We start from the raw sequence: 25,597 nt of genomic DNA, 5'->3' as shown, positions 1-25,597 counted from the left end.
TTTCGAGTTACGATTTGATGGGCGTTTTAGGGATGATCCCTTAATTAAATTAGAAATCATTGTCTTAATCAGTTTCTTAATTAAATTTAAGGGGTCATCAGTAAAATACTGATATTCCTATCTTAACTTGAAAACTGTGGCCCTTGTGGCAAAATGGAGATAGAAGTTACATTTTCGACTCAAAATTGATTTCCCAAAGAACATCCCCCTTCATTCGTTTATGGCAGACTTATCAGAAACACACCCTGTAAACATCACTTGTTCCCTAAAGCATGTAAATTAAATATCTGGCTAAAGCCATATTCTTCAACACTCGCTAAATGTTTGTCAAAGCTACAAAATATTAATCAAACTTACTTACAAAATCAACACGCTGAAATATAACATTTCAAAATACAAAGGCTACAATTTATACTTTTACTTTTTGTTTCATCCAATTCAACGTTATATTTATTTTTCCTTTTGAAACTCGGGTTTTATTTCAGCAGCTCGTACTCCCAAGATGATTCTATTCAAAGAAATTTCAAAAGCACCTTGAACTAAATTCATTAATTTTCCTTAAGAGAAAAGAAAAGTTTTTTCGAAGTCCTATAAATTAAATTAATTATATTATATTACGTTACACGCAACCTAAAGAAGAAAAAGATTTACAATATAAAAAGTAAAATTCATTTCGCCGTAGAGGTTTCATCAATATCTCGTACAGTATAGCACGTTACTTGTCAAGCTAGCTTCATAGGCTTTTTTAACGTCAAAAAACTTCTGCATAAAAGGAAGTTAAACCCAACCATGGATAATAAAGAAATAAAGGCTGAACCCGAGAGAAAAAAAAAAGAAAAATTGGAAGATATCCCATCGGATAGTGCTTGTAGCGAAGTAAAGTGAAACTAGCCATTATTCTTGGGCCTGTCAAATATTAGTTGAAAGCGAACCTAGGCATCTACCGTTACTCTGGCCAACTAAATCCCTTAATGAAGCTACGTCAAAATCCCACCTCGATTTTAACCCCCATACCGAATTTCTTTGTGTTGAAGCTTTGGAGGCATACACGAGCGAACGACACTTTTTTGTTTGCTGTTCCATTAGTATAGATTTTTGCGTTTCGGTGCCAGTAATGCCCTGAATTTGCAATGTAGTCAAGGGATAGGGTAGGGAAATTCCTTGGTTACCCACAACATCCATAAAAACGTCATTAAGGCATCACCCCATCATTTTAATCAGCGTTCCACGGAGTTCTCCAACCGAATGCGGCACAACTCTTTCCACTAGTAACATTCTTAGTATTCTAGGGAACGTTATTAATTACAGGCCGATAAATAGGAACCAGGCAAGGCCAAAATAAATGGACTCGATTTACAATTCGCCATGGCCGTGTTGAAAGCCATTCATTTTATTTAAAGGAAAATTCTGCCCATTCTTTCTCTACCGCTTTTCATTCAAAATTGCATGGGACATAATGAAGAATTGAAATTTCAACTGTGTATTCATCAGTTAAAATTGAAGGCTTCGAAATAAGATAAGGCTACAAGTTCAAAACCAGTTTATTAAGTCGTTGAACCACTTTTTTAATTCAGTGGTCACAATTATGGACTATTTTAAAAATTCCAACTAAAATACATGGAGTTAGGGGAACTGGTCCTAGGGACTTGTCTTAATTATTCAAGACACCAGAGGTCACAAATCTGGAGGACCAGTTTAGAAAAAATCCTTAATTCGAAGCCTGGATACAAGCATTTTAGTTAAGTAGGCCTAAGATGGCAATGGAAGTCTAAAATTAAATGTTATTGGGCGATTAGTACCACCTGACGTATAGTTTCATAACCAGAGAAGCCTAATGCGCGGGAGTTATTGGTTTTTGGTTCTAATCTATTTTAATTTTCCAGATAGAAAGTGGTTCCCGGATCTTACCTTTAAAATATTCTTTAGGTCTCCTTATTTGCATAGTTAATTCATCTCTTGTTTAACCTAAATCTATTTTTAGATACAGTCACTTTCGAATTGTTACAAATCTTTTTAGTGATTTATTGTATTAACGCGGAGGACTGTTATTACGTTATTTTAATCTAATTCCTATTGTTCTTAAACGAGAATATAATCATCTTTATCTCTATTCGCATGGGGGGGATCGAAAAGGTTAGTTCGATGACCATATATGTACGGTCGTTACTCGGTAGTGGGTAGCCTCTAATCGATCGATTTATCTTTGTTGCTGTATAGGGAGGAATGAAATATAGTTTCGCGTTAATTCTGGGTTGGCGCGAATGGGTAAAAGTTATGGGAATTGCCGCCAAGAATATGGTAGAGCTAGGCCTAAAGGTTTCCCCCGTATTTTAGGTGATAGGAAATAAAGAGGCTATAGCCAGCCGTAAATGCCAACCGAACGGTCAGTAATCCTCATTTTGGCGGCGACGTTGAGCCCGCAAAAATATTTGAGAATCGCTTCCTTCCCGTACGTCAAACGGTGTGAACCCCTTCATAATCACTATGAGTGTTATTTATCGTGCTTCTCTTTTTTTCCCAGCGTCTTTTTTTTACCAAAGCTTTTCCTTCTAAAGAGTATTATTCTAGTCGTTAATCATCTATAATTGTGATGTAAAAGCCACTGTTTAAAATTTAATGAAGACTAAGTGACCCTTTAATTAATGCTATTAAAATTAATAATCATTAAGTTAATAGGATTATATTACTATTTCTTAATTTAAAATTGCAAGAGTAATTACTTTCATAGTAATGGGGAATATGGGTTTTTTTATATATAAATACGGACAATAGGTCTATAGGGAAATAGCAAAAGGGCTGGGTTAATGAAGGCTCCTCCCTTTTACATACAGGGTGTTTGTGAAAGGTCCATCAATAATGAAAGGGCGTATTTATTGGGCTATTTTGAGTCGGAAATGTTCTATGACAGTTTTCCGTTCGGGCCACTGTTTTCAAGTTATGATTGGAGTAATTTACGGATGACCCCTTAAATTTAATTAAGAAATTGAAAGACAGCGCTAATTTAATGAAGGGGTCATCCCTAAAATATTCAAATCATAACTCGAAAACCGTGGCTCGGACGGCAAAATGTCATAGAACATTTTCGACTCAAAATGGCCCAATAAATACGCCCTTTCATTATTGATGGACTTTTCACAAACACCCTGTATACATGGTGGAGGATTTTATTAATTGTATGGATAGTGGGGGAATAAAGCTGATTGGGCAATCAGGGGTATGATGTTGGGTAGGAGGGGTTTCCACCGTACTGCTGTGTCCCTATTCTTATATCCCTAATTGTCTGAGTGAGATATAACAATATTGAGTCACTTTATACGTAAACAAACTCAAAGTAACAGAGCATCTCTAATCACAGTGGCAGTTGTATTTCCTAGTTTTAAAGCCATTAATTCTTAGATCATCAATTCACAGTCCTACCGGTTTAAATAGGAAGATGAATTTAATGTTAGAATGACGTTACTCTTCAGCTGCACTCAATAAGAAATACTTTTCTAATTTGACGCCATTTTGGAAAATGGCGGCTGCAGAATGTAAAGAAGCTTCCTAGCTAACTTAATCTCCATTATGGTTTTTGTTTGAATATTCATTCATCTTTTAAAATGACGTCCAGAAATGAAAGTAAAACATTCCAGCATCCGTGCATTTTGAGCTAACACATACCAAGATAGAGAAGAAATAGTCAATTGCGACATCACTTGGGATTTCACATCATTGTTAACACCCCAAAATTTGGGCGGACATTTTATGTTATTTATTGAATGAAAGAGTATTAAACCCTTCTTCCCAACAGGGTTTTTTGCTGACTTTGAAACTTAATTTAATGGCAAAAGCGTGGTGAGGCCTTAGATACAAACGAAACGAAACACTAGTTTCCTTTTCTAATCTACGTGTAAATATGCAAGGGAAAATTATCTCTAGGCTTTCCTGTTGAACCTGAAACAAAGCGTTGAGAACTCGCCAAGCTATACCTTCTGTATGGTAAAAGGTTGTTCTGAATTATCAGCTTGGGTAACAGGTAACGTTTCAAGTTGGTTAGGTATTAAGTTAAAGGGCAGTTGAGGTGAAACTTAAAGAATGTTTATAGCCGGATTCCTGGCATAGATTGAAGTTGTAATTACGGCTCCGTTTTCTCATTGAATACCCTGAGACGTTTCCTATACCTTTCTCCCCTTTTGGTAGTCCTACAGTTTTATCAGCATTTCCCGCGAACTCGAGCTCGTCCTTTGAATTCTGCGGAGAATTCCTATACTCTTCCTGGTCCAAGGACCCCTCGTCTCCTTTTGCATCTCTAGGTTTCGGCGCTTATTCTGTGGCGCGAGACTTTTGCATAAATACATCCCTAAGAATCGAAAAGGCTGGAAGCATCTTTCCGAAATGGCCAAAAAGTACTCGTCTTTTCGGAGACAAATGGCGGAAGAGAGCTCGGGGGATCTTAAGAATAAGATCTTCAGGAAGAAAGGGGAATTGCGGCCGGTTTCCATATATGCGGACGATATGGAGGGGTCCTGTTCTCAAACAAATAAGATTTCATATTTCTTGAGCTAGTTTAGTCAGTTTTCCGGAAACAAACTAGTTTGATAGACAAAACAAGGAATAAATTGATAACGCTAATATGTGTCCCTGGCGGAATAAATGATAATTGACTAAAACAAATTCGTGCGTTATACGGAAAGTCAAAATGACCACCAGAGTTTTGTAATTACCATAAGTTCTTAAGATATTTTCCGTAAGTTTGTCGCTGGTTACTGAGAGCTTGTCATGAAGTGACGTAGGTCTTAGATTCTCGTAAACTGACGCCTGGTGAGGCGCTGTCAAAGGCTTAGGAAGATAGACTTATAAACTTATGATATTTATAATATAATATAATAAATATATCTATTTATTTGTTATAAACAGATTTTGCGTTACTTTTAAGCACTGTTTTGGGAAAATGAGAATTTTTTCTATTTATTTAAAGCACTAGTAACAACACAGCACTCTAAACTGCCATTTCAATTATTTCTACCAATATTTCAACTGAGATTAATTTAATATTACTTTAAAACAAATCTATAATTAAATTGAAACTACACTCGAGTCTATCTAGCATTTATAAAGCGTGTAAAAAATAAAATAGCTCTATACATTTTTAAATATTTATCAATAAATGTACATTCCTGGCTTATGTATAAGTAATAATATATTTTTCTCTTTCATCTTTATTGCCTGAAGGAATTTTATTTTATTTCTTCTTTTATTTCGACCTCAGTTGCTCAGGAGAGAAACAACGAATAAAAAAAAATGAATTTTTAAATGCAAAATTTCAATTTTATTAGAAAGATTCGAACAGGACGGACGCGAAGCCCTGGGGAAAGTGGAAAAACAGTAACGTTGTACTACTAAGTATGGGGACAAATGAAATTTAATGTTTCTTCCTACGCAAAATGAAAGAGGATGAAGGCGAGGCAAACCCTTGGCAAAAAAAAATTAATTTATAAGAATAAGAAAGAAAAGCTTTTTAGTAGTGGCCTCGGATGCCCCTTAGGGGTGACGTTACAGAAGCGAAGAAGAAGAAGAAAAAAACTTTAGCAAAAGTCATTTTTCAATTTTTTATTTCTATATCTCTGAGAAGGATTTGTCACATAAAAGTTCCCATCGCTTCTATTTTGTTTTCAATGAGCTTGTTATATAAGGGAGCTAAAAGAGCAACGTCACGCTACGGATAAAAGTAGATAGCTTTCTTTTTTCTCTATTCAGAAACGCCTTGGAAGAGTAGGATCATAGAGGATATACAATAGAGGAGTAGAAAGTTGTTGTAATCAGTTGTCGTTAAATTATATGGAGCTACTTCCGGCACTCTGTTTCTTGGTAGGCTTGTTTAAATGTCACTCTCCACCTCCATAAAGGATTTACGATAAAGCAGACGACATTTATCGACCAATGATATGTCTTGCACAGAATTCAATCACCCAATGGAGAAAAACTGGAAATGTATTGTAAATAATTTGGAAAATATTCCCTTAAGGGCTAAAGTGTCTACTCCTCTACTGTATATCCTCTATGGAAGGATAAGGTCCCAGTAGATGACGAAAGATCCCTTCAAAAGATTTATCAACAATCTAATTACCAACCAAGAAAGAGCTAGTATACGATACCGAGGTCTTTCTGAAAAGAAAGGAATGTAAGAAAAAAAAACCAACTTTATCGTGAAACTTCTTCCCGCTTCGTTTAACCGTATCTCTTACGATTCATTAATCTAATTTAAATATTTCACTAATGCTGAGAAAAACTCTCGAGTAAAGACCAGCGTAGGTAAAACAAGAATTAACGAGTACTAAAACATAGGTGTTTCTTTGTTTTATGAGGGCCTTTTTCGTAGCGAGTGAAGAATAATTTCGCGTGGCCTCAAGAGGCAAAAGAGGCTGTATCGCATTCCTTGATCAAAATTAGAAGGGTTTTTATGGATGCTGAGTTAAATCTTGCTTCTTGGTGTGTTGCTATTATAATATAAATGATTAAAACGTATGCTAAATTGCTATTCCAACCATAAATATTGTAGTTGTATTTGTCCTAATTCTAAATTGAAAGAAAATTAATATACGCATGGAATGTCATTGACAAAAATATTCTGTCTGGGATATGCGATTCATTATTTTCAATATTAATTCTTTATATATTAAAATAACAAGATGTTTTGCGAGATGAAATGGAGTTTCGGATATAAAAAGTATAAGTTCATCCTCTTTAGAATATGTACAAATATGTTCATACTCTCGAAGGAGCTCGTCTTCGAGAACGAAAGCATCTTGAGAGAGAGGGAGACTCATTTTCTTTTTCCCAAGTTTTCCTTTGAAATAATCCGAGGATGCGAGTGTACTTTCGTGATTTTCTTTATGGGACGGCGCCTGGGATATGGATCCAACTATCTCGGTACGGTAGGCTAGCTGCACTGCGGGAAGCTACGAGACAAAAGAAGAGTTTCCTCTTTTCCTCGGAAAGTTCCTCCCTCTACTTCCTCTTCATATTCAAGAAAATGATATCGATTGCTTTTGATTGTACCCCGAACTACCACCACACTCGAGGCCCCTCCGGCTTTTTCTTCTAAGACGAAAAATATTCTGCCCTCCTAGATTCTGTTTAGAAGTTCCTCGGAGTTCTCTGCAAGTTCCTTTTTACGTTTGCTCTTTTTATTTTCATTTGTCGGCCCGCGGCCGTCCTTCACTCTTATTCCATCCACCTTTACTGTTCTCTCAACGCCCTTTTTCCTTACATATCCTGCAGGCTAACTGTACGTTCATTCTTATCCATATAGAGAGGTACTCATTCCTAATAAGTTGTTTCTTTTATTTCCGCCTTCTCGTAACGCGCCGATGAAGTTTCTCTATTCAATTCCGAAAGACTTTGTTTACAAATCCTAGGCCTAATTGAAAGCATTTTATTATCAACAACGGACCCTTATTCTATACTGGTGGATAAGAGATAAACTTAGTTTGGAAGTTAAGTTTATTTGTTGCGCAAGTAACATTGTGTAAGCGCAGTCAAAACTAGATCAATTTTCTTGAGCTTAAATGATATCTCTGGACGTCATACCACTTTCTAAAACAAATAGTTTTTAACTAGAGTTCCTACATCGTTCATGGGTTGTCTATGTGGTTAACTAAGGAGTTTTAGAAGACAGACTACTAAAGAAAAATAGAAACTCTTTGACGAGAAATTTCCAGGAAATTAGTTTCTGGAGAGAAAACATCGTTTCTATCAAGGAGAAAACAAGGGTGGTCGGTGCATGAGCCAGCCAGCACCCCATTCTAATATCCTTTGGCCGGTAATCGAAGGCCCTTGCGAGTTATACGGAAGGGGGAGTGACACGAGGACGAAGAGGAAATTGCGTGTATGATATATAGCCCTGGACACTTCATTGTCTTTGTTATAAGGGGGTTTGGCGCGAGATAGAACTGGGTACAGTCGGGGTCAAACGCTATCTTCTGGTATCCTTTGGAACATTTTATCTTTCGAACTGTCTCGTCAAACTGCGTATATCACAGACATTAACGCGCAACATCATAGCGGTAGATGAATGAGATATCTACTAGATATCGTCGGGTTTTTAGTTAGGACAAAAACCTAATCAAACTACTGGATAGGTACTACTATTTAGTAAATTGGTTCGTGGGAAAGTTTGAAAGGGTTCATATAGAGTCTTTTACAGTTATTTAGAACCTAAAATGAACTCCCGGAAGTAGAGTAGCTGTCACACTATGGGTCTCTTTCCATTTTTGCGTCATTTTGTCGGAGGAAGTTCAGTTTCCTTCCGCAGAAACGTACGATAAGTTTTCCTCCCCTCCCTATTTCCCATTGTCCGGGCACCAATTTCCCCTTTTGGTTCTCTCGCCCTTGTCATTCTAATAGCTAATAGTTGAGGTGCTAGTCCGTAACGCTTCGGCTCTTAATGTAACGTTCGAGCGTCCTTATCGAATTTCGAAATTGTATAAAGTGTTAAACTTTTCGTTAAGTGAGCCGGTTTTATAGATAAGGCGTGTATATATTGAATTGTAACGTCGAAGGCCATGCTTTTCTCTTTGGATAGTCTCCGGCTGATTTCAAACTCGGAAAAGATTGAGTGAAGACTGTGTCGACGTCTAGCTTCAACCGAGCTAAACTGGAAATTCCTTACCGCCACTCTTCTTCGAAACAAAAGTTATCTAAGATTTCATGCAAAAATGTATTTTGAGAGGAAGTTAAACAATACAGTCTGAGAAGAGCTCAGGCCCCATACTTCACCATCTCATTAGATTTAGAACTTGTAATACATTTAAGTTCATAAGATATGTTCCATAAGTTTGTCACTGGTTTCTGAGAGCTTGTCATAGGTTCGAGGTAAAGCTGTCAAAGGTTTAGTACAGACTAAATAGGAATATGGACTTCAAAACTGCTTGTACTCAATTCTCAGCTCTCAGGAAGTCTCCAGCGTTACGAAGTATAGGTAGTGTCATACTTATGGAACTAATCTTACAAACATATGATTTGAGGTACAAACAAAATTTGCATAGATTTAAAGGGTACATTTTAAAGCATCGGTATGAATTTTTCAATACATTAAAAAAAAGTTTAAATTAAAGCGATGAGTAGCGGAAGTATGCAAATCAAGCAATAGTCGGATCACGCAAATTTCCTGCAGTTGGTTATTGGAAGCTCGAGAGCGGATGATAAGAAACCCTTTTTAACGTTTTGAGGCTTGAGGTTTGGGTTAAAAAGGGATAGCGTCCATACTAGTGGTCATAAAGCAAAACCATCTTTTACAGACTGCGCGTTCAAAATCCCATCAATCATCGTGATAAACATCGCGTTCATTTTTATTTATTCCATTTTTTTCGGTGCTCTCTTCCCTCGATTTATTTTTATTTATGTTTTTTATTCTGAGCTTATCTCTTTTCGATTTGCCTTTGCCGAGCATTTATTTCCTTTTCTGTTTATACGTAATTTTTTCTTTGCTCCCTAAAAGTAGAGCATGCTTCTTTCTATATGACACTAGGATTTTAAACCCCCATTTAGGCTTAAGTGAAGATTAGATCACAACTGGATTTATATTTCAGATAAAAAAGCAACATTTGAAACAGTGTTTTCCACATTCGAATGTCATTAAAATGTAGTTACATTTAACATGTATATATATATTTTTTTTTATATCATGCTGGGAAAGTGTAAATACAATTTGAATCAAGTTGACATTTCATAGCTCTGTCATTTCAAGCAATTCTTAATTGAAGGCCCAAATTTTTGCTCGTATTTAACTACATGTACAATACGTGTGCTTTTATCGATTGAGATGAACTAATTTTACTTATATTAATTACGTGTCTGCGTTTTAAACACACAAACAATTTGTATCGAAGGCAAAAATTCAAATTAAGAATATATACATTCTAGTTAATTTAAAAAAAATAACTCCTGTACACTAGATGTCAATGTTTACAGTTTTCAACCCATTCGATAATATTCTACGTATAGAGGAGTTACATAATAATATCTATTAAACTATCGAGCGTTTTATCGCGTGACACCAAAATTTCTATCTTTGTTTGCTCATCTGCCTACTAAACTATTAAAATGTCTGGTTCAGTTTACTTTCTTTTGACTTTCGCTTACGCATTTGGTTAAACATCTACACTATTATGTTCTTACGTACTTTTTTTTTTTTTTTTTTTTTTTTCCACCTACGAGCACTAGTGCTTAGCCGTTAGGCCTTGAGCACCAGGAAGAATGGAGCGCGAGACCCTACGCGGCCCAGCACAGACGGGGGCCGCTAGGTCGTATGTGGATAAGCAGGGAAGGAAATGAGGTTTACTTGGGAGGTGACGGAATTCTTACGTACTTTAATTATAATTAACCTAGAATTGGAAATAATTTTTGTTAGTCTACGTGAAATGCTTTTAATGAGAAGTCACTTTTAGTTTTCGTTATAACATGGTTCACATTATTAGACATATACTGTTAAAAACTGCCTGGATTAGATCATCCTTATTGAAAGTTTTATCAGTTTTAATTTTAGCATCGGCCTTGGTGTTATTTTTAACCGATTTATTCGTTATAAATGAAAACCGTAGCCGCGTTATAACAACAACGGACGGTTGGGGTACATGGAACTGGTCTATAGTTAAAGTTGATAATTACGAAACCTTATACGAAACATGGATACAAGCGCACGCTATGACGCCAATCTTTAATGTAAGATTATAAAAAACTGCTCTACTACATTTTTAATTCACCACCGTATTACATTTACCAGGAATGTATACAGTTAATTGGAATTATTGTGCATGCATTTTCACTCAATGTATCTAAGCGGATTTTGTGGGAAGAGTTAGACTAATCACTATGTATGACTAATTATACCTCACGAATAATCTATCTCGTTGCGCCTTGGTACCAACCAATGAAACCACAGTTAGAAATACGTCACAATTAAAAGGCGTTCTCAAGCCCGGCCCACAAAACCCGCATAGATATTAACAGAGGGAATATGAAGACACTATTATTCCTATTAATTGTATGTATCACTGCCTTTACTCCCTACTTAGATTAATGAAAAATTACGTATTCATAACGACTCTGACGAAATGAGTAATAGATTAAGAAACCTGGAGCGTGTTTGCAACTATTACAAGTTAAATGAAAAATCAACGTTTTGGAAAATAGAGTCGAACAAAGACGAAAGTCTAGGAGATGGTTGCAGTAGCGACCGTTGCAGCATCTTAGTGGACGAAACCACGGATTTGTTCTTCTGTTTTATACCCAAAGTCGCCAGTACAAATTTCAAGCATTATTTTATGACTCTGATTGACATTAATATCAGTAGTAATTATTTGGGATTTCATTCCGACGCTAATTTCTTTTTGAGTCGCGTAAGTCCATCGTATTACACGCGTACGGATCTTTTAAAGTATTTTTACAAGAAAATCGTATTTGTAAGACACCCTTTTCGAAGGCTGGTCTCGATATATTTTGATAAATTAGTGAAACCACGTGGTCGTACCATCATCATAGATGGAAAGGAGTTGCCTGATTTGTATTACGCGTATTCAGTGCCTATTATGAAAAGATACAGAGGTGATGACTTCAATGAAAAGCTTAAACCAAAATTAACCTTCAATGAATTCGTGGATTATTTACTGGAAACTCCACCGATTTACTACAACGCTCATTGGATACCGTACTGGATTCGTTGCGAGCCTTGTTTAATTAAGTATGATTTTATTGGAAAAGTTGAAACCATGGAAAACGACGTCAAGTTCGCGTTTGATTTGGAATTCGAATCCCTCACTCATAAAAGTTTAACTAACGAAAGTATTGCCCTGAAATTATTCGGACATCTTCCCTTAACGACAAGATTACAGCTGTATCAAATATACAGAATCGATTTTGAGATGTTTGGATACACAGCGGACAGTTATCTTAATATTTAATCTTGTGTTAATATTTTTACCTCTCCGAGTGACGTATGTCACGGAGAGGTTCTAATTTCGACGTGTGTGTGTCTGTCTGTGTGTTTGTCTGTTGTTACACCCACGTGACCGCGTTCGCAGTTTCCAAATTGGAGCAAACGTGTTCGCCATTTCCGAACTGCTTTCACAGTCACGGAAATGGCTCCTTTACTTGAGTTCTCACACCACCATCTTCTCGTCTTTGTCCATCCCACACGGACACCAGTCTGTACTTACTGGCTTCTAATCACCACCATCTTTTGGTCTTCGTCCATCCCACATGGACACCAGTCTGTATTCATTGGCTTCTAATCACCACCATCTTCGGGTCTTCGTCCATTCCACTTGGACACCAGTCTGTACATACTGGCTTCTAATCTCCACTATCTTTTGGTCTTCGTCCATCCCACATGGACACCAGTCTGTACATACTGGCTTCTAATCACCACCATCTTCTGGTCTTCGTCCATCCCACTTGGACACCAGTCTGTACATACTGGCTTCTAAACACCACCATCTACTGGTCTTCCGTCTATTCCACATAGACACCAATCTGTCTTATTGGCTTCTAACTCCATAGTCATCGTTTGGTTTAAGACATTCGCGGCGATCAGCTAGGGTTACGAGAAACGTCTAGCCTCCCTAGGGTGGGTTGTCCACCAAAGGTTTTCGCAATTGCGGTTGTTCTTGCTTTTAGCTGTAGTTCGACACCGTTATATACTACCTATTTGAGTAAGGTAATGCAACCGGCGTATGCTTCATTTCAAACGCCAAAATTAGTCAAGTCTCTCAAGAATGTCTAATTGTTCTTTATCAACGCGATGTAACGCTCTATAAGGCGAACAACTAACGAAGAAAATATTTAATATTAATTATATTTATTTTAATATTTAAGATAATCTAGTTTCTCAACTCAAAATTAAAACGGAAAGAGTTAAAAAGCAGCCTATGTTTTAGTCTGTGTGTGTCCGTCCGTTAGTGCACCGCGTTAGCAGTTCGCTTTGTTTTGTGGAAAGAAATCCTACAAAACCTTAATATTTGGTTTTCTCATAATATATTATTAATATATGGAAATATTTTTCGTAATTTCGATGCCTTTAGTGGTTTTGTAGCTATAAAGCTCCTTTTCATTCTGATATCCCAAGAATATTTTTTATTATTATTATTTGAAATCGATGTTTATATATTACTTAAGCTATACTACATCTGTTTATAGCATAATTCTTTCTAAAGTGATTTCAAGAAGAACGCAACTATATTGGGCAAATGAACTTTTATTTGTCATTAGGCCTAGTGAACCAAAAAGTAAACGCTTGGGTTTGGTTTTCGTTTCTGTAATACAGAGACATTAACGGTTCAGAGTGAGCCGAAAGTTAAATACACTTTTAAATAATTAGGCTTAGACTTTATAATCATGGTGGAAATCTGGGCCGCGTTCAGCAGAGCTCAGCGCTGTCAGGCGCTGTTAGCAGTGTCATCCAGAACGGGATTTTGTTATTGAATTTTGACGTCACGGTGCTCAGTGAGCCAGCGCGGTCTTCAAGGAAAATAGTCGGGTTTTTGGATAACGTGACGTAAAACGCGTAGTTCTCAGCTTGGCGAAAAAGCATGGAGGAATTAATACAAATAGCTCTTGCTGATTCTGATGGGACTATAGCTATTTAATTGGCGTGAAACAAGTTGATCACGCGAGAGCGGCGAGAAGTTTAAGAGACATGTTAGTTTCTATGTTTAATTATAAAAGTTGTTCTTATCTATCTCCATAAATATGTTATCATACAATTTTTGTTAAGCCTTTGTACCTTGCACGCTTTATTGCGCTAGCTTCATTTTTAAAAGACCGATGACCGGAGAAAAGCTATGACGACAGATCTCACCAGAAAACGTTTTCCAAAATCCGCTGTCTTTTTTGGTGAGCTCTGCTGAACGCAGCCCAGATCAGTGAAAGGTCTGATCGTAATCGGATTATAGCTTCGTGTGTTCATGCTTTTTATGGTGCGCATTTACCTTCAGTGTGTGTAGCCACAAATTAGCTTTGGTGTTATGTAACTTTAATCGTCATGTTGACAAACTAAGAAAATTGTTGAGGTGAAAGGAGAGGATAGTGTTTACATGGCAACCCTGTTGTGAATATGGCTTTGAACATAGAGGGTATACAGTTGAGGAGTAGCAAATTGGGCCTTTACAAATACGTAAAGGTAATATCCCTCCAAAGTTTTATCTCTTCATTTCCCGTTTTTCCCCCATCGGATGATTTTAATGTGTACAAGTATATCCTTATTGGATGTAAAATGTCGTCTGATTTACAGTATATTTGCTATGCTTTGTATACTGCTTTAATATTTCATAAATTTTAACTTCAGTATTTGTTCATAAAAAAAAGAAACATTTCCATAACTGGGTAAATAAGTTTGTAGGTAGTCCTTCTCTTGACTCGGAGAGGTAATATTTTGGTTTTCCCAACTTGTTATTTCTAACGTTAACATTTTTTTAATCAAAATATTGGCCATGTTGTAACTCGGAAAATATGCGTGACTAGAGAATTATTCTGAACTAAATAAAAAAGTGTAACAAGAAAGGAGAAATTACAGTAGGTCAGTGTGTTCTTGACCTTCGCGAACGCGACTTCCAGGCTAAATTTTGTTAGAAAACTAAGAACTAAGAACTTAAGTTCAAACGTCTCTTTCATACTATTTCCCGTAACTTCACAATGCACCTTTTAAAATTGTATCTGTTCCATGTATTATTATTTTAAGCCCAACTCTGGATAAGTGAAAAACAAACCTAGGAAGAAAAAGAATAATTATTGTTTGCCTACAACTTTTCCAATTTCGTGCGACATCTCAGGACTTTGTTGTATTTCAAGATCGAAACATTCCTTACTTGGCGTTAGCTAGTAGACCGTTACTTCGTTTGCCTTATTGACGTGGGTTTAACAGTTCCCAGGTCCCCAACAATAGGCATTTTACGGTTCGATCAATAGTTTTAAACGTAAAAACGTGGGAAAATGTACTACCGTATGGTTCAATCCCCATGCCTGCATATAGTCTCCCCCAAAATCTTATACTTTTTATTTGTGCGAGTTTGATGATTTAGGTTAGACTGTGAAACGATAAGTCTTATTAAAGGCCTTGACAAAAGCATTCGGTAGTTAGAGTTACAAGGTAGAACAACACTGAAAGCTCGATAAAATGTTGTTATTCGTTGTTCTCTACATAAACTTGATTATCGGAGTTTTGTCACAGATGAATATCAGGTATTGATTAAGTGTATTTTTTAAAGAAATTATGTGTTCGAACATAACAATGTTAAATGGTTTTCTTTGAAATAAGTTACACTGATGATTGGAATATATCAGACGATAATTATAAATACTGTCGACAGAGAACGAAACCTAATTTGAAAGGTTTGAAAAGATGTTAACTGTTTTATTTTCAAATTTGTTCACGCCTTTTTTGCACGTGCAACTGAGTTAGGTTTGAACTTTGTAATGAACTGGAAGATAAATTCACTTTTTTTTGCACGTGCAACTGAGTTCGGTCTGAACTTTATAATGAACTGGATGATAAATTCTCTTTTTTTGCACGTGCAACTGAGTTCGGTCTGAACTTTATAATGAACTGGAAGATAAATTCACTTTTTTTTGCACGTGCAACTGAGTTCGGTCTGAACTTTATAATGAACTGGAAGATAAATTCACTTTTTTGCACGTGCAACTGAGTTCGGATTGAACTTTAAAGTGGAAGATTATTTTTAAGCTTTTTGTAAATTTTGCCATGCAGAAACCTAAATTTTAAAATGCACTTTCACAAAGAATGAACTAGTCGAAAATAGATTTAATAATTCCGTAGAGGGAAGACACGTGATACTTCTATCCATGGAAGTTATGGATATTGATGAAATTCGAGAAGATAATATGGTTAGAAGTATGATTGAAATTTAATCAAAAATATTTTGATATTTAAAAAAATAATTATAACCATAGGAATTTCGTCTTCATTGTTATATTTTACTTAAATGGTTCAACGAAAAAATTCAAGTTGAGGTATCGAACCACAAACGCCCTATAAATTTACCAACAGAATTCGGTGATTGTATGTGGAAACCCGATGTCATATTTCCCAATTCGAAAGGAATTGAAACCTTCTCCGATATGTTACCAAACAAAGGATACAAATATCTACCTTCTAAAATGTTTTTCAAAGTAGAAAGGTTTTTAATGCGAGTTTCGTGTCCCATGGAATTTTATTATTACCCTCTTGATACTCAACAATGCGTTATCAAGTTTGGATTAAGTAATTAAAGAGTTTGATTCAAAATTTAACCTTATGAAATTAATGAATTACATAATAGTGTATAGTTCTGACGAGGAAGTCATGTTGAAATGGGATGTAGATGGAAAACGAGCCATTAATTTCGCTTACCCATTTCAACCTCTAAAATTTCGCATCACTAACCCGACTACCTTCAGTAAAACTGTAGAATGGGCAACAGGTATGACGCATGCGTACAGCGTTAATTTAATTAAAATTTTTAATATATGAATGGTTTAATTAAGGTAACTTCACGGAACTATGGGCTAATATCACACTACATCGGAGATTAACTGGAAGCGTTATTAACGTATTTCTACCCAGTTCCTTGGTAGTCGTTTTATCTTGGTTATCATTTTGGATTGATGCGGATGCCGCCCCAGCTAGAGTAACTTTAGGCGTCACTGCCTTATTAACAATCACGACGCTTATGATTCAATCTAGAAACGTTCTGCCACCAGTTCAATACGTTACGGGGTTGGACGTATGGTTATTTGCCTGTTTAAGCCTCGTATTTGCATCTTTTATCGAATATAGTGTGGCCTATACGTTTAGATCTAATTTAAATCCAAGGATGAGTTATTCTATGCCTCCAGGACAGGTAATACTGAAACTGTCTGTTATTCTGTGATAATACCGACTTTAATATGGTTATTTTAATCTAGGTTTCCGTTGTAAATGTAAATAGGGAATCAGCCAAGTCTGTTAAGATAGAGCCTCTAAGGAAGGGCACTGCTGTTAAACAATTTCAGTCATTAAGAGAAGTTTCCAATCGATTTGACAAAATTTCCCGAACTGTATTTCCATTGATTATGATTGCGTTTGCCCTTGTTTATTGGGCGTATTTATTACTCGTTACTCGTAATAATTAATAATTAGTCAATTATATTTGGTATTGAATAATATTTCTGTTTAACTATTCTATTAGTGTCTAACAAAATTGTTATATACTTATTAACTTATTAGACTTTATTTTTGCAAAGCCCCACTTTCAATTTACTTTTGGTAGGCCTAATGACATACTTGACCTAACTGTTTGTTAATGGTATATATTCAGGTGAAAACGACGAATCATTTGTATTACTTCAGATTTGTTAATAAAAAATCACCATTTCTAAAAGCTTTTAAGATAAGCGTTTATTTCATTCCAATCGTTTCTATATATATATAAGCTTTTAAATGTTCCTTATTGAAAGCCATAGCGTGTACACATTTAATAAAAACTATATTACGTAAGACCTTAAATGGATTGCGTGGAATTAATGACTTTGAAATGCCATATTTCGTGAAGTTAAAATGAACTGCATTTACTTTTTAAAAATATATCGATTTGAATCTTCATTATTAACATATCTAATACGTAACAATTACCTTAATACAACTTCATCTTAATCAAAATAAATGTTTATTTAAGACTTAATTTGTTTTGAAAAAGATCCAATGAAAGATTAATTTCACATTTAGAATTAATTCTACTGTTATTGTATGCAATTAAAAATTAATACATAACCTAGTTTTGCCAGTCAAATTAAGCAATGAAAGTATATTACGTTGCTATAAATTTTACAACAGTTCATATGCATGAACTCAAGAGTGACATATGGTTAATGTTCAGTATTTCAGATATTCCTTGCGTAACGCAGTAAGCTCTATTTAAAATGGGCAATATTTAATAAGAACAGTTAAACCTTGAATATTTCCAGCAAGATTTCGTTATATATACAACCATGAAACGACATTTATCCGGTGGAAATTCCCATAGGAAAATGAGCAGGATGTCATTTTTATTGTTCAAAATATTGATCTCAAATATGGAGTAAACATTTCATCACGATTAAATTTGATCTCCGTCGTTATATAGTTATGTGTAGTTATACAATACATACACATTGCCTTATTGATCTTAACAAAAAATAACAGTCAATACAAAGATCAACAAATCAACCAAGGTCGTCTATGTTTATATCGTGTACTAGATTTTCTATTGTGTTTTCATATATTGAACACCACAATTGAAATATTTATATGCTGCACATGATATTAATTTAATGTTGCTTATATAATTACATATTTGAAATGAAATTTATCGATTGTGTTTTTCTAAAGGTTTTTTCGGCAACTAGATCGATACCGCAATGTTTGCAATGCCATCTTAAGCGTGGAATTTATATTTTAGTTAAGAGTTAGTTTGTGACTTAATTTATAGTAATTGGGGATCTTTATGCAACAAAGAGTTAATTAAAAACTTTTTAATATGCGTAAGTTGTCGTCTGCTAAATTATAGAGAAATCAATAATTTTATAATTTGGAAATAAAATTACTAAATTCCGTGCTTGGACTTAAAATAACAGGAAAACAATTTAATGTCTTGTTGAGTTGCACATTAATTTATTGCATCGACCATTAGCAACACGAAAGGAATAAGGTACAGCTTCGAAGCAATTTATATGAGAAAACTGCACAGCGGTAGTGTAAATTTAGATGCATTAAATTGAACTTAAAATCAATTTATTTCGACATACCTAGACATGCAAGCGAGCCTTAATCATACCCAAAAGAATAATAATATTTTTCCGCGCTTCAAAAGCATATTTAATTAAACGCTCGATTTTTAATTATTGTTCGGTTGAGTGAAATATGCCCTTGTTCGTTTTGGGCCTAAACGAATCAAGTTTTGTCGGATCGATAAAGTTAATTATAATATAACACGTTTTAGTATATAATTTCGAAAGAGTGCCAAATTTAGGCTAATATTTCGTTCAAGGGTACCGTATAGCCATAAAGACTGTGAGTAATTTATATGAAAGCAAAAGCATAATCCGCTTTTGATGAAAGTAAGCATTCGTGGAAACTTTCATTTAATGAACAGTATTAAAATTCCCTGAAAGTTGTTTATTTATAATCTACTGGTCAATTAAGGGAAAAGGTAATCCTTGTTGTTATTATTTTATTTAATCTAAGTGAGTATAGCAGCAGATCTATCAGGAAAAGCACTATTGTTCAAATGTGTAGCCTTCTTTAATATTAATAATGTTATTCCTCAATTTTCAACAACACTATTTATAGTCAATATAAATACAATAACGTTTAAATGACGTAGGGTGTCCTTTTTCCCACTAATATATAGCCTGGTATGGAGAGATAACGATACAGTTTTTTTTTCGTTATATCAGTATAGATTTGAGTTTAGACAATGCACCATTTGACTTCGAGCCATTGGTATTGATTGTTGAATCCTCGGAAGTCGTTCCGCGAAAATGAGTATTATTGAATACTTTATTTTAATTATTTCTTTAATGGAACCGGTTTACAGTCAACGACTTAATGTGACGTATGTTTTTAATAATTTCGAAAATTTATTTATGCTAACTTTTCATAATAGGTTAAATTTAGATGAGAAATTCAGTGTTGAAGATTTGAAAGATTGTTACCATAAAACAAATCCGACACTTTTCGGTATATTATTTGCTTAATGATTTATGTAATGTTCATATGGAATAAATTAATTATATTTTAATAAGGAAAACGTCAAGATGTTTACATTGGAGTAGCCATTATGGATATTGATCAAGTTAATGAAGGAAATATGGTATATAATGTAATTTAATTATGAAGTTTAATTTGTCTGAATTGATTCCATTTTGTTTATTGCAGGACTTCCGTCTGCATAGTTACGTTTACGTAATATGGAAAAATCGTGAGATGAACATTCAAATTGAAAACCAAACTAAACCGTTACTGTTACCACCGGAACTCTCAAATTGCATGTGGAAACCTGATATCATGTTTCCAAACACGGAAGAAATTTTAACCTTTGTGGACATGGTCCCGAACAGGGGATTTAAATACTACGCCACCGGTGAAATTTACCTGGTTGAAAGGTAGAATTTGGCCAAATACAATTACAATTTTCATTAATTTGAAATATAATTTTAGATTCATGTTTCGAGTTTCATGTCCCATGGAGTTTTCACTTTATCCTTTGGATTCTCAGCACTGTTATTTCAAAATAGCCTTAAGTATGAAATTAATTAACATAAATGTACGTTCCTTGTTGTAATAATGTTGGATTTAAAGTGATTAACTCAGACGAAAAGGTACTTCTTCACTGGAAAAAGGATATCGGGAAAGGTGGAGTTTTTTACTATTACGACATTGAGCCTTTGCAGTTTCGAATTTCTGATCCAATCCCAGATAGTGCAACGGAGATCTGGGTTACGGGTAATGTTTTTAACAGCAAGAATGAATCTGAATGATATAACTAATAAAATCGTTCCAGGTAACTTCACAGAACTATGGACCAACATAACATTCCATCGAAGGCTTACTGGTAGCGTCATCAACTACTACCTACCCAGTAGTTTAGTCGTCGTATTATCTTGGTTATCTTTTTACATCGACGTTGAAGCGGCACCCGCTCGTGTTACCTTGGGAGTTACGGCTCTACTTACAATTACAACTCAAATGATCCAAGCACGCAACGCGTTACCACCTGTTCAATACGTAACAAGTCTCGATGTCTGGTTGTTTTTCTGTCTCAGTCTGGTCTTCGGATCTTTTATCGAATACAGCATCGCTTACACGTTTAGTAATTCAGTGGTGTCGAAAAATTCAGTGTCGTCTGGCAAAAAAACTACCAAGGTAAGTAGTATCGTGTCATTGTCGGTTTAGTTATTCGTGTAAATAGAGAATGGTTTAATTTAGAAAATTTCAAGTGGAATTAATGAAAAATCTATACGAGTTGGTTGGACATCAGAAGCTGAAAAACCTAAAGTTGTCAAGAGATCAAGAAATAAATTCGATATAATATCTAGGATAATTTTTCCAATTATTATGATTATCTTTACCGTAACTTATTGGACCTATCTTTTTCTCAAAACAGAAATCAATGTATTCTAATTAAGTTAATATTTAATGTGAAAATACTGAACATTAATATTGATCAGTACATCGCGTGCAATTACCGTCTTAAACGTTTAATTCCCTTAATGTACTCTAAATCGTACAATATAGTGTTCCTTGGAATCTTGCTTAGTTTGTTAATGCTCTAGTTCGCTTGCGACACTGGGGGGGGGGGTCGAAAAGTTGGTAAATGTTGAAATAAATGTGTTCACGCGAATGTTTTACCAAAGATAAACTTAAGTAAATTAGGTCCATTAGGACAATTGTCCTACATGTTTAGTCGAACGTGTTTAACATACACGAGTGGATTCCACGTGGAATCGATAAGTAGGTGTATGAAGCAATGAAAATTTCAGTTCAACGTTTGACCCAAAACATTTAAACGTAAATTGTAATCGGTACAGCCCGACGTATTTACTGATTCTGTAACCTGAGTGTACCAAACGTCATGAGAATAAGTATAATATGAAAAGCTGCTAAATAAACAGTTGAGAAACAAATTGATTCCGTTCAACAAAATGAAATTAACTTCAGTGTATCATTATATATAGGCAGGAATACATAGAGCCATCGGAATCATTGTGCCCTCATATCTCCCATGTTCATTTCTATGCGGATTTTGTAGGCGAACTTGAGCCTCATATTTCTGACGTCTGTGATTTCATTGGTTGGTAGCAACGTGAGTTTCTAGGCAAGCGCAAGGTGCAAGGCGCAAAGAGGTATATTTTATCAAGCGGAATTCGTACAGCTCTTCTATAAAATCCACCTAGATTAGATTTCTATTAGCTCTATATATTCCAGATGTAGGTCATAGATGAATTTTTTGTAAGTATAGTATTGCATTGTTTATATACCCCTTTATATTTCTCATTTCCTTACTTGTCAATGGTATAGAAATCTACAGGGCTCACAGAATTCAAAGTGTCACGCAATAGAGAATACATGACTTACAAAGTGGCTTTCGCTTAGAGCTCTATTATTAAGACTACCACAATTCTTTTCATACAGAACTTGAATTATGTTCTTGAAAAAAGGTTTAGTCGCGCTGTTTCTCTTATATAGTTGTATTGGAAGCCACTTATTTGCAACTAGCAATATTCTAAATATTACGTAAGTCATGAATTAAAATTAATTGGAATGTAATTTAACTATGAATCCTCAAGTCTAGATGCCTCGAAAGGAATTGATGAAGCTGACTTACGCAACGCGTACTTCAGATCAAACCCAACATTTTCTGGAACCGTACAAGACGTTTACATTGGAATTCTGGTTGTAAACATTGACAAAATAAGTGAAAGCTCCATGGTAAATGATGAAATGATTTATCGGATAACATTGGTTATAATTAAGGTTATAAATTTTGATAATAGGACTTTCGTTTGCACTGCTATCTATACACCAAGTGGATTAACAATCGCTTAAAAATTAAAGTGGTTAATCAAACATATCCCATAGTGATACCGTACGAGATAACTTCTCGAATGTGGACACCCGATATCATCTTTCCCAACAGTGAAGAGATTAAAACCTTCGTGGAGACAGTTCCAAATCAAGGTTATGAATATTTCGAAAATGGCGAAATACGGAGAGAAGAAAGGTAAAATAGTTACAAGTAGTTGTGATATTCCAATTTATTTAAAATTTTAAATTTTCAGGTTTATTTTTCGGGTTTCTTGTCCGATGGATTTTTTCATGTACCCATTTGACACTCAACATTGCCAATTTCAAGTTGGCTTGAGTAAGATGCTGTGCGCCAAATGTCACATCACCTAATTCAGTTTGGTGATACTTGCAGTGGTCAGTGCAGACGATAAAGTACTTTTACATTGGAATGAAGACATTGGTGACAACAACAATGGAATTGAATATTATTACAAAGTTCAACCCTTGCAGTTTAGAATATCTGAACCTACTCCATACTCGCACACAGAAGTTTGGCTCAAAGGTAAGATAATCTTTGAAATAGTTAACGGTTTCCTATCAAAAGCTTTATGAAGTTATATTTAGAAAATTGCACCGAATTGCGAGTTAACATGACCTTCTACAGACGTTTGACTGGTAGTTTCCTGAACTACTATATGCCTAGTGGTTTGATCGTCACGTTATCTTGGATTTCATTTTATATTGACGTGGAAGCGGTGCCTGGTAGAGTTACCATTGGAGTGACTGCTCTTTTGACCATTATCACGCAAATGATAAACGCTAGAAATTGCTTGCCACCTGTCCAATACATAACCAGCATGGATATCTGGTTGTTCTTTTGTTTAATTTTGGTCTTTGCGTCTTTCATTGAATACAGCATCGCTTATTCGTACCGTCAAAAGAGCAAAACTATGGTTCCAGATCTTCGAAAACCACCCAATACGGTAAAACCGAAATCTAATATCAGAAGTGTATAATACTTCTCTTCGAGAGAAGTGTACCTAGCTTAGCCATGTGTACTTAACCATAATGGAATTCAATAAGAATTATTTCAGGGCGAGAAGAAAATAACTCACAAGGAGACATCTCAAGCCTGGGCAACAGAAAGAGAGATCATTTGTTATAGTACGTCTCAAAAAATGGACAGAATCTCTAGATGGTTATTTCCAACCATTATGATTCTCTTTTGTACATTGTATTATTCTATACTCTACTACAACACTGAAATTAAGTACGAATAATCTTTCTACAAAAGTTCTTGATAAAAAAGACTGTTATTCATTAACTTTTAATATCTATCTGGATTCAGAATTTCATAAAAAAAATTGCACATATTTTAATAAATGTACCTTACATTTCGTAGTATTGTGCCTACGTTCAACATAAGAAGCAAGTTGAATTAAATAGTTTTTTCTTGCATCGGAAGTAGATTGTATAGTAAACTTTTTAATATGCCCAGTCAAGCGAAAATGTCAATATTCGTTACTTTTCATTGTCAATATTAAATAAATAAGGGTGTAGTCAAACGCCTTTATAGCAAACATATTGATTATTTAAGAAAATACAATGTAATATAAATGAAGGTTTTCCTACAGTTGATGTTTGGACCAAACTTACAGACTGTCTAACTAAAACCATACTTTATCAGGTGCTGCACGCACTCATTCTCCACGAAAGCTTTTGATCATGAAGGTTCTGAATTATTAATACGGTTCTAAACTTTTCGAGACACTTTTAATCTAGATCTACTCTAGAACAAAAAAAATTATGGATGTTTAGTTTATTTAATTAAATTGTTTAAAACTCGTGATTTGTATTTAGTACTTAGTTTTCAAACCCTGGAAATAAAGGCAGTACTAATTTATGTTAATTATTAATCATTAATCATCGTATTTTTCAAGTGAAATGAGGAGTAACTCATATTTCAGAAGTAAAATGCGTAGTATTTTTTTACTATTCATTTGTCTCAGTTGTCAATCTGTCAAATCTCAATCACTGAATATTACGTAAGGTTAAATATTATTTTTAAGAGAAACGTTTATGAAGATTTTAAAAATTACAGATTAGATCCATTGCATGGTATTGATGATAACTCATTGGACAATTGTTACTTGAGATCGGACCCAACCATTGTGTCAGGTAATTGCAGTAATATTGAAATTGACATTTTTAATAATTGAATACTCTTTTACTACTATAGGAACAGTCCATGAAGTACTTACTGGAATTCATGTCCTGGCCATAGATCAAATCAACGAGGGTCTAATGGTAAGTAAATTGCAAAATTTAATATATTTTACATCTCAAGTGTAAATCGTACGACTATTCACAGGACTTCCGGTTACATTGTTACTTTCAAGCATCTTGGAAAAATCCCAGACTGAACCTGACTATCTTGAACCATTATGGTTCCAAGGTAGTTATGCTCCCGCAAAAACTGACAAATTGTATGTGGAAACCCGACATTTACTTTCCCAACACGGTGGAGATCAAAACCTTTAATGACATGGTTCCAAATCATTCCTTCAAATATTACACAGATGGAAAAGTCCTCCGCGAAGAAAGGTACAGTACACTTCTTTGTAACTATCCTCCGCGAAGAAAGGTACATTTTTAACTACCGCAAACTACGTTAATTCAATCATTTTTGATATTCTAGATTCATTTTCCGAATAGCTTGCCCAATGAAATTTGCCATGTTTCCTTTTGATTCTCAACACTGCACTTTCAAAATCAGTTTGAGTAAGATAAGTTTTATCCTGAAAAATTTAATTATTACTTAGATTCATTTATTTTTAGTGGGTAATACCGATGACAAAGTTACTCTTCGTTGGGATACCAAGTTAGGAGCTGGAGGGATTGCCTTCCACGAAAAGATGCATCCCTTACAATTCCATATCTCTCATCCAACACTTGGTTCGCATATCGATGACTTTGGAGACGGAGGTGCAGTTTGCTTAAATTAAAACTGACTTAGGCCTATATTGCAAAATAGTTTTTCAT

The 25,597-nt window shown here is 35.0% G+C and overlaps 5 protein-coding genes across 6 annotated transcripts; all 5 read left to right on the top strand.

The window, feature by feature from the left end:
• Positions 1-10,387: 10,387 nt before the first annotated feature.
• On the top strand, positions 10,388-11,957 carry LOC149651041 (carbohydrate sulfotransferase 11-like). The gene has a single exon (XM_089847802.1). It carries the CDS (start codon positions 11,094-11,096, stop codon positions 11,937-11,939), a length of 846 nt encoding a protein of 281 aa, XP_089703928.1. The 5' UTR covers positions 10,388-11,093; the 3' UTR covers positions 11,940-11,957.
• Positions 11,958-14,427: 2,470 nt separating this feature from the next.
• LOC149651040 (glutamate-gated chloride channel alpha-like) lies at positions 14,428-17,675 on the top strand. Of its 2 annotated transcripts, none has more exons than XM_089847799.1 (7): positions 14,428-15,213; positions 15,290-15,363; positions 15,809-15,876; positions 15,943-16,252; positions 16,311-16,451; positions 16,516-16,871; positions 16,936-17,675. In XM_089847799.1, exons 1-7 carry the CDS (start codon positions 15,149-15,151, stop codon positions 17,140-17,142), a joined length of 1,221 nt encoding a protein of 406 aa, XP_089703925.1. In that variant the 5' UTR covers positions 14,428-15,148; the 3' UTR covers positions 17,143-17,675. The 2 variants fall into 2 exon arrangements, with proteins under 2 accessions (XP_089703925.1, XP_089703926.1); XM_089847800.1 differs by having other exon boundaries at positions 15,152-15,213; positions 15,740-15,876.
• A 1,957-nt stretch (positions 17,676-19,632) lies between these two features.
• LOC149651039 (glycine receptor subunit alpha-2-like) lies at positions 19,633-21,249 on the top strand. The gene is made up of 7 exons (XM_089847801.1): positions 19,633-19,726; positions 19,792-19,859; positions 19,925-20,151; positions 20,207-20,289; positions 20,348-20,491; positions 20,550-20,911; positions 20,975-21,249. The coding sequence occupies exons 1-7, from the start codon at positions 19,633-19,635 to the stop codon at positions 21,167-21,169; spliced, it is 1,173 nt and encodes a 390-aa protein (XP_089703927.1). The 3' UTR covers positions 21,170-21,249.
• Positions 21,250-22,190: 941 nt separating this feature from the next.
• LOC149651038 (gamma-aminobutyric acid receptor subunit theta-like) lies at positions 22,191-22,773 on the top strand. Its single transcript, XM_089847196.1, has 3 exons — positions 22,191-22,282; positions 22,336-22,477; positions 22,543-22,773. Exons 1-3 carry the CDS (start codon positions 22,191-22,193, stop codon positions 22,771-22,773), a joined length of 465 nt encoding a protein of 154 aa, XP_089703322.1.
• Positions 22,774-23,163: 390 nt separating this feature from the next.
• LOC149651037 (glycine receptor subunit alpha-1-like) lies at positions 23,164-25,096 on the top strand. Its single transcript, XM_089847195.1, has 5 exons — positions 23,164-23,538; positions 23,650-23,719; positions 24,641-24,733; positions 24,795-24,862; positions 24,974-25,096. Exons 1-5 carry the CDS (start codon positions 23,164-23,166, stop codon positions 25,094-25,096), a joined length of 729 nt encoding a protein of 242 aa, XP_089703321.1.
• The last annotated feature ends 501 nt before the right edge of the window (positions 25,097-25,597 follow it).

Source organism: Phalangium opilio, unplaced genomic scaffold (assembly GCF_054372755.1).
Source record: "Phalangium opilio isolate 3A_F unplaced genomic scaffold, DU_Popi_V2 ptg000082l_1, whole genome shotgun sequence".
Classification (NCBI taxonomy): Eukaryota; Metazoa; Arthropoda; class Arachnida; order Opiliones; family Phalangiidae; genus Phalangium; species Phalangium opilio.
The sequence above is the reverse complement of the archived record's forward strand: the minus strand, read 5'-3'. Positions and strand labels throughout refer to the sequence as shown.

Excerpts from the sequence above, each read along its gene's own strand:
- LOC149651041 (XM_089847802.1), top strand. The coding sequence starts at position 11,094 with ATGAGTAATAGATTAAGAAACCTGGAGCGTGTTTGCAACTATTACAAG.
- LOC149651040 (XM_089847799.1), top strand. The coding sequence starts at position 15,149 with ATGTTGTTATTCGTTGTTCTCTACATAAACTTGATTATCGGAGTTTTG. Across the intron at positions 16,253-16,310 it reads CGTTATCAAGTTTGGATTAA|TGTATAGTTCTGACGAGGAA; the intron begins GTAATTAAAGAG and ends ATTACATAATAG. Across the intron at positions 16,452-16,515 it reads AACTGTAGAATGGGCAACAG|GTAACTTCACGGAACTATGG; the intron begins GTATGACGCATG and ends GGTTTAATTAAG.
- LOC149651039 (XM_089847801.1), top strand. The coding sequence starts at position 19,633 with ATGCTAACTTTTCATAATAGGTTAAATTTAGATGAGAAATTCAGTGTT. Across the intron at positions 19,860-19,924 it reads AAGTTAATGAAGGAAATATG|GACTTCCGTCTGCATAGTTA; the intron begins GTATATAATGTA and ends TGTTTATTGCAG. Across the intron at positions 20,492-20,549 it reads AACGGAGATCTGGGTTACGG|GTAACTTCACAGAACTATGG; the intron begins GTAATGTTTTTA and ends AAATCGTTCCAG.
- LOC149651038 (XM_089847196.1), top strand. The coding sequence starts at position 22,191 with ATGTTCTTGAAAAAAGGTTTAGTCGCGCTGTTTCTCTTATATAGTTGT. Across the intron at positions 22,283-22,335 it reads AGCAATATTCTAAATATTAC|TCTAGATGCCTCGAAAGGAA; the intron begins GTAAGTCATGAA and ends TGAATCCTCAAG. Across the intron at positions 22,478-22,542 it reads AAATAAGTGAAAGCTCCATG|GACTTTCGTTTGCACTGCTA; the intron begins GTAAATGATGAA and ends TTTTGATAATAG.
- LOC149651037 (XM_089847195.1), top strand. The coding sequence starts at position 23,164 with ATGAAGTTATATTTAGAAAATTGCACCGAATTGCGAGTTAACATGACC. Across the intron at positions 23,720-24,640 it reads AAGAGAGATCATTTGTTATA|ATTTTAAAAATTACAGATTA; the intron begins GTACGTCTCAAA and ends ACGTTTATGAAG. Across the intron at positions 24,863-24,973 it reads AAATCAACGAGGGTCTAATG|ACTGAACCTGACTATCTTGA; the intron begins GTAAGTAAATTG and ends GAAAAATCCCAG.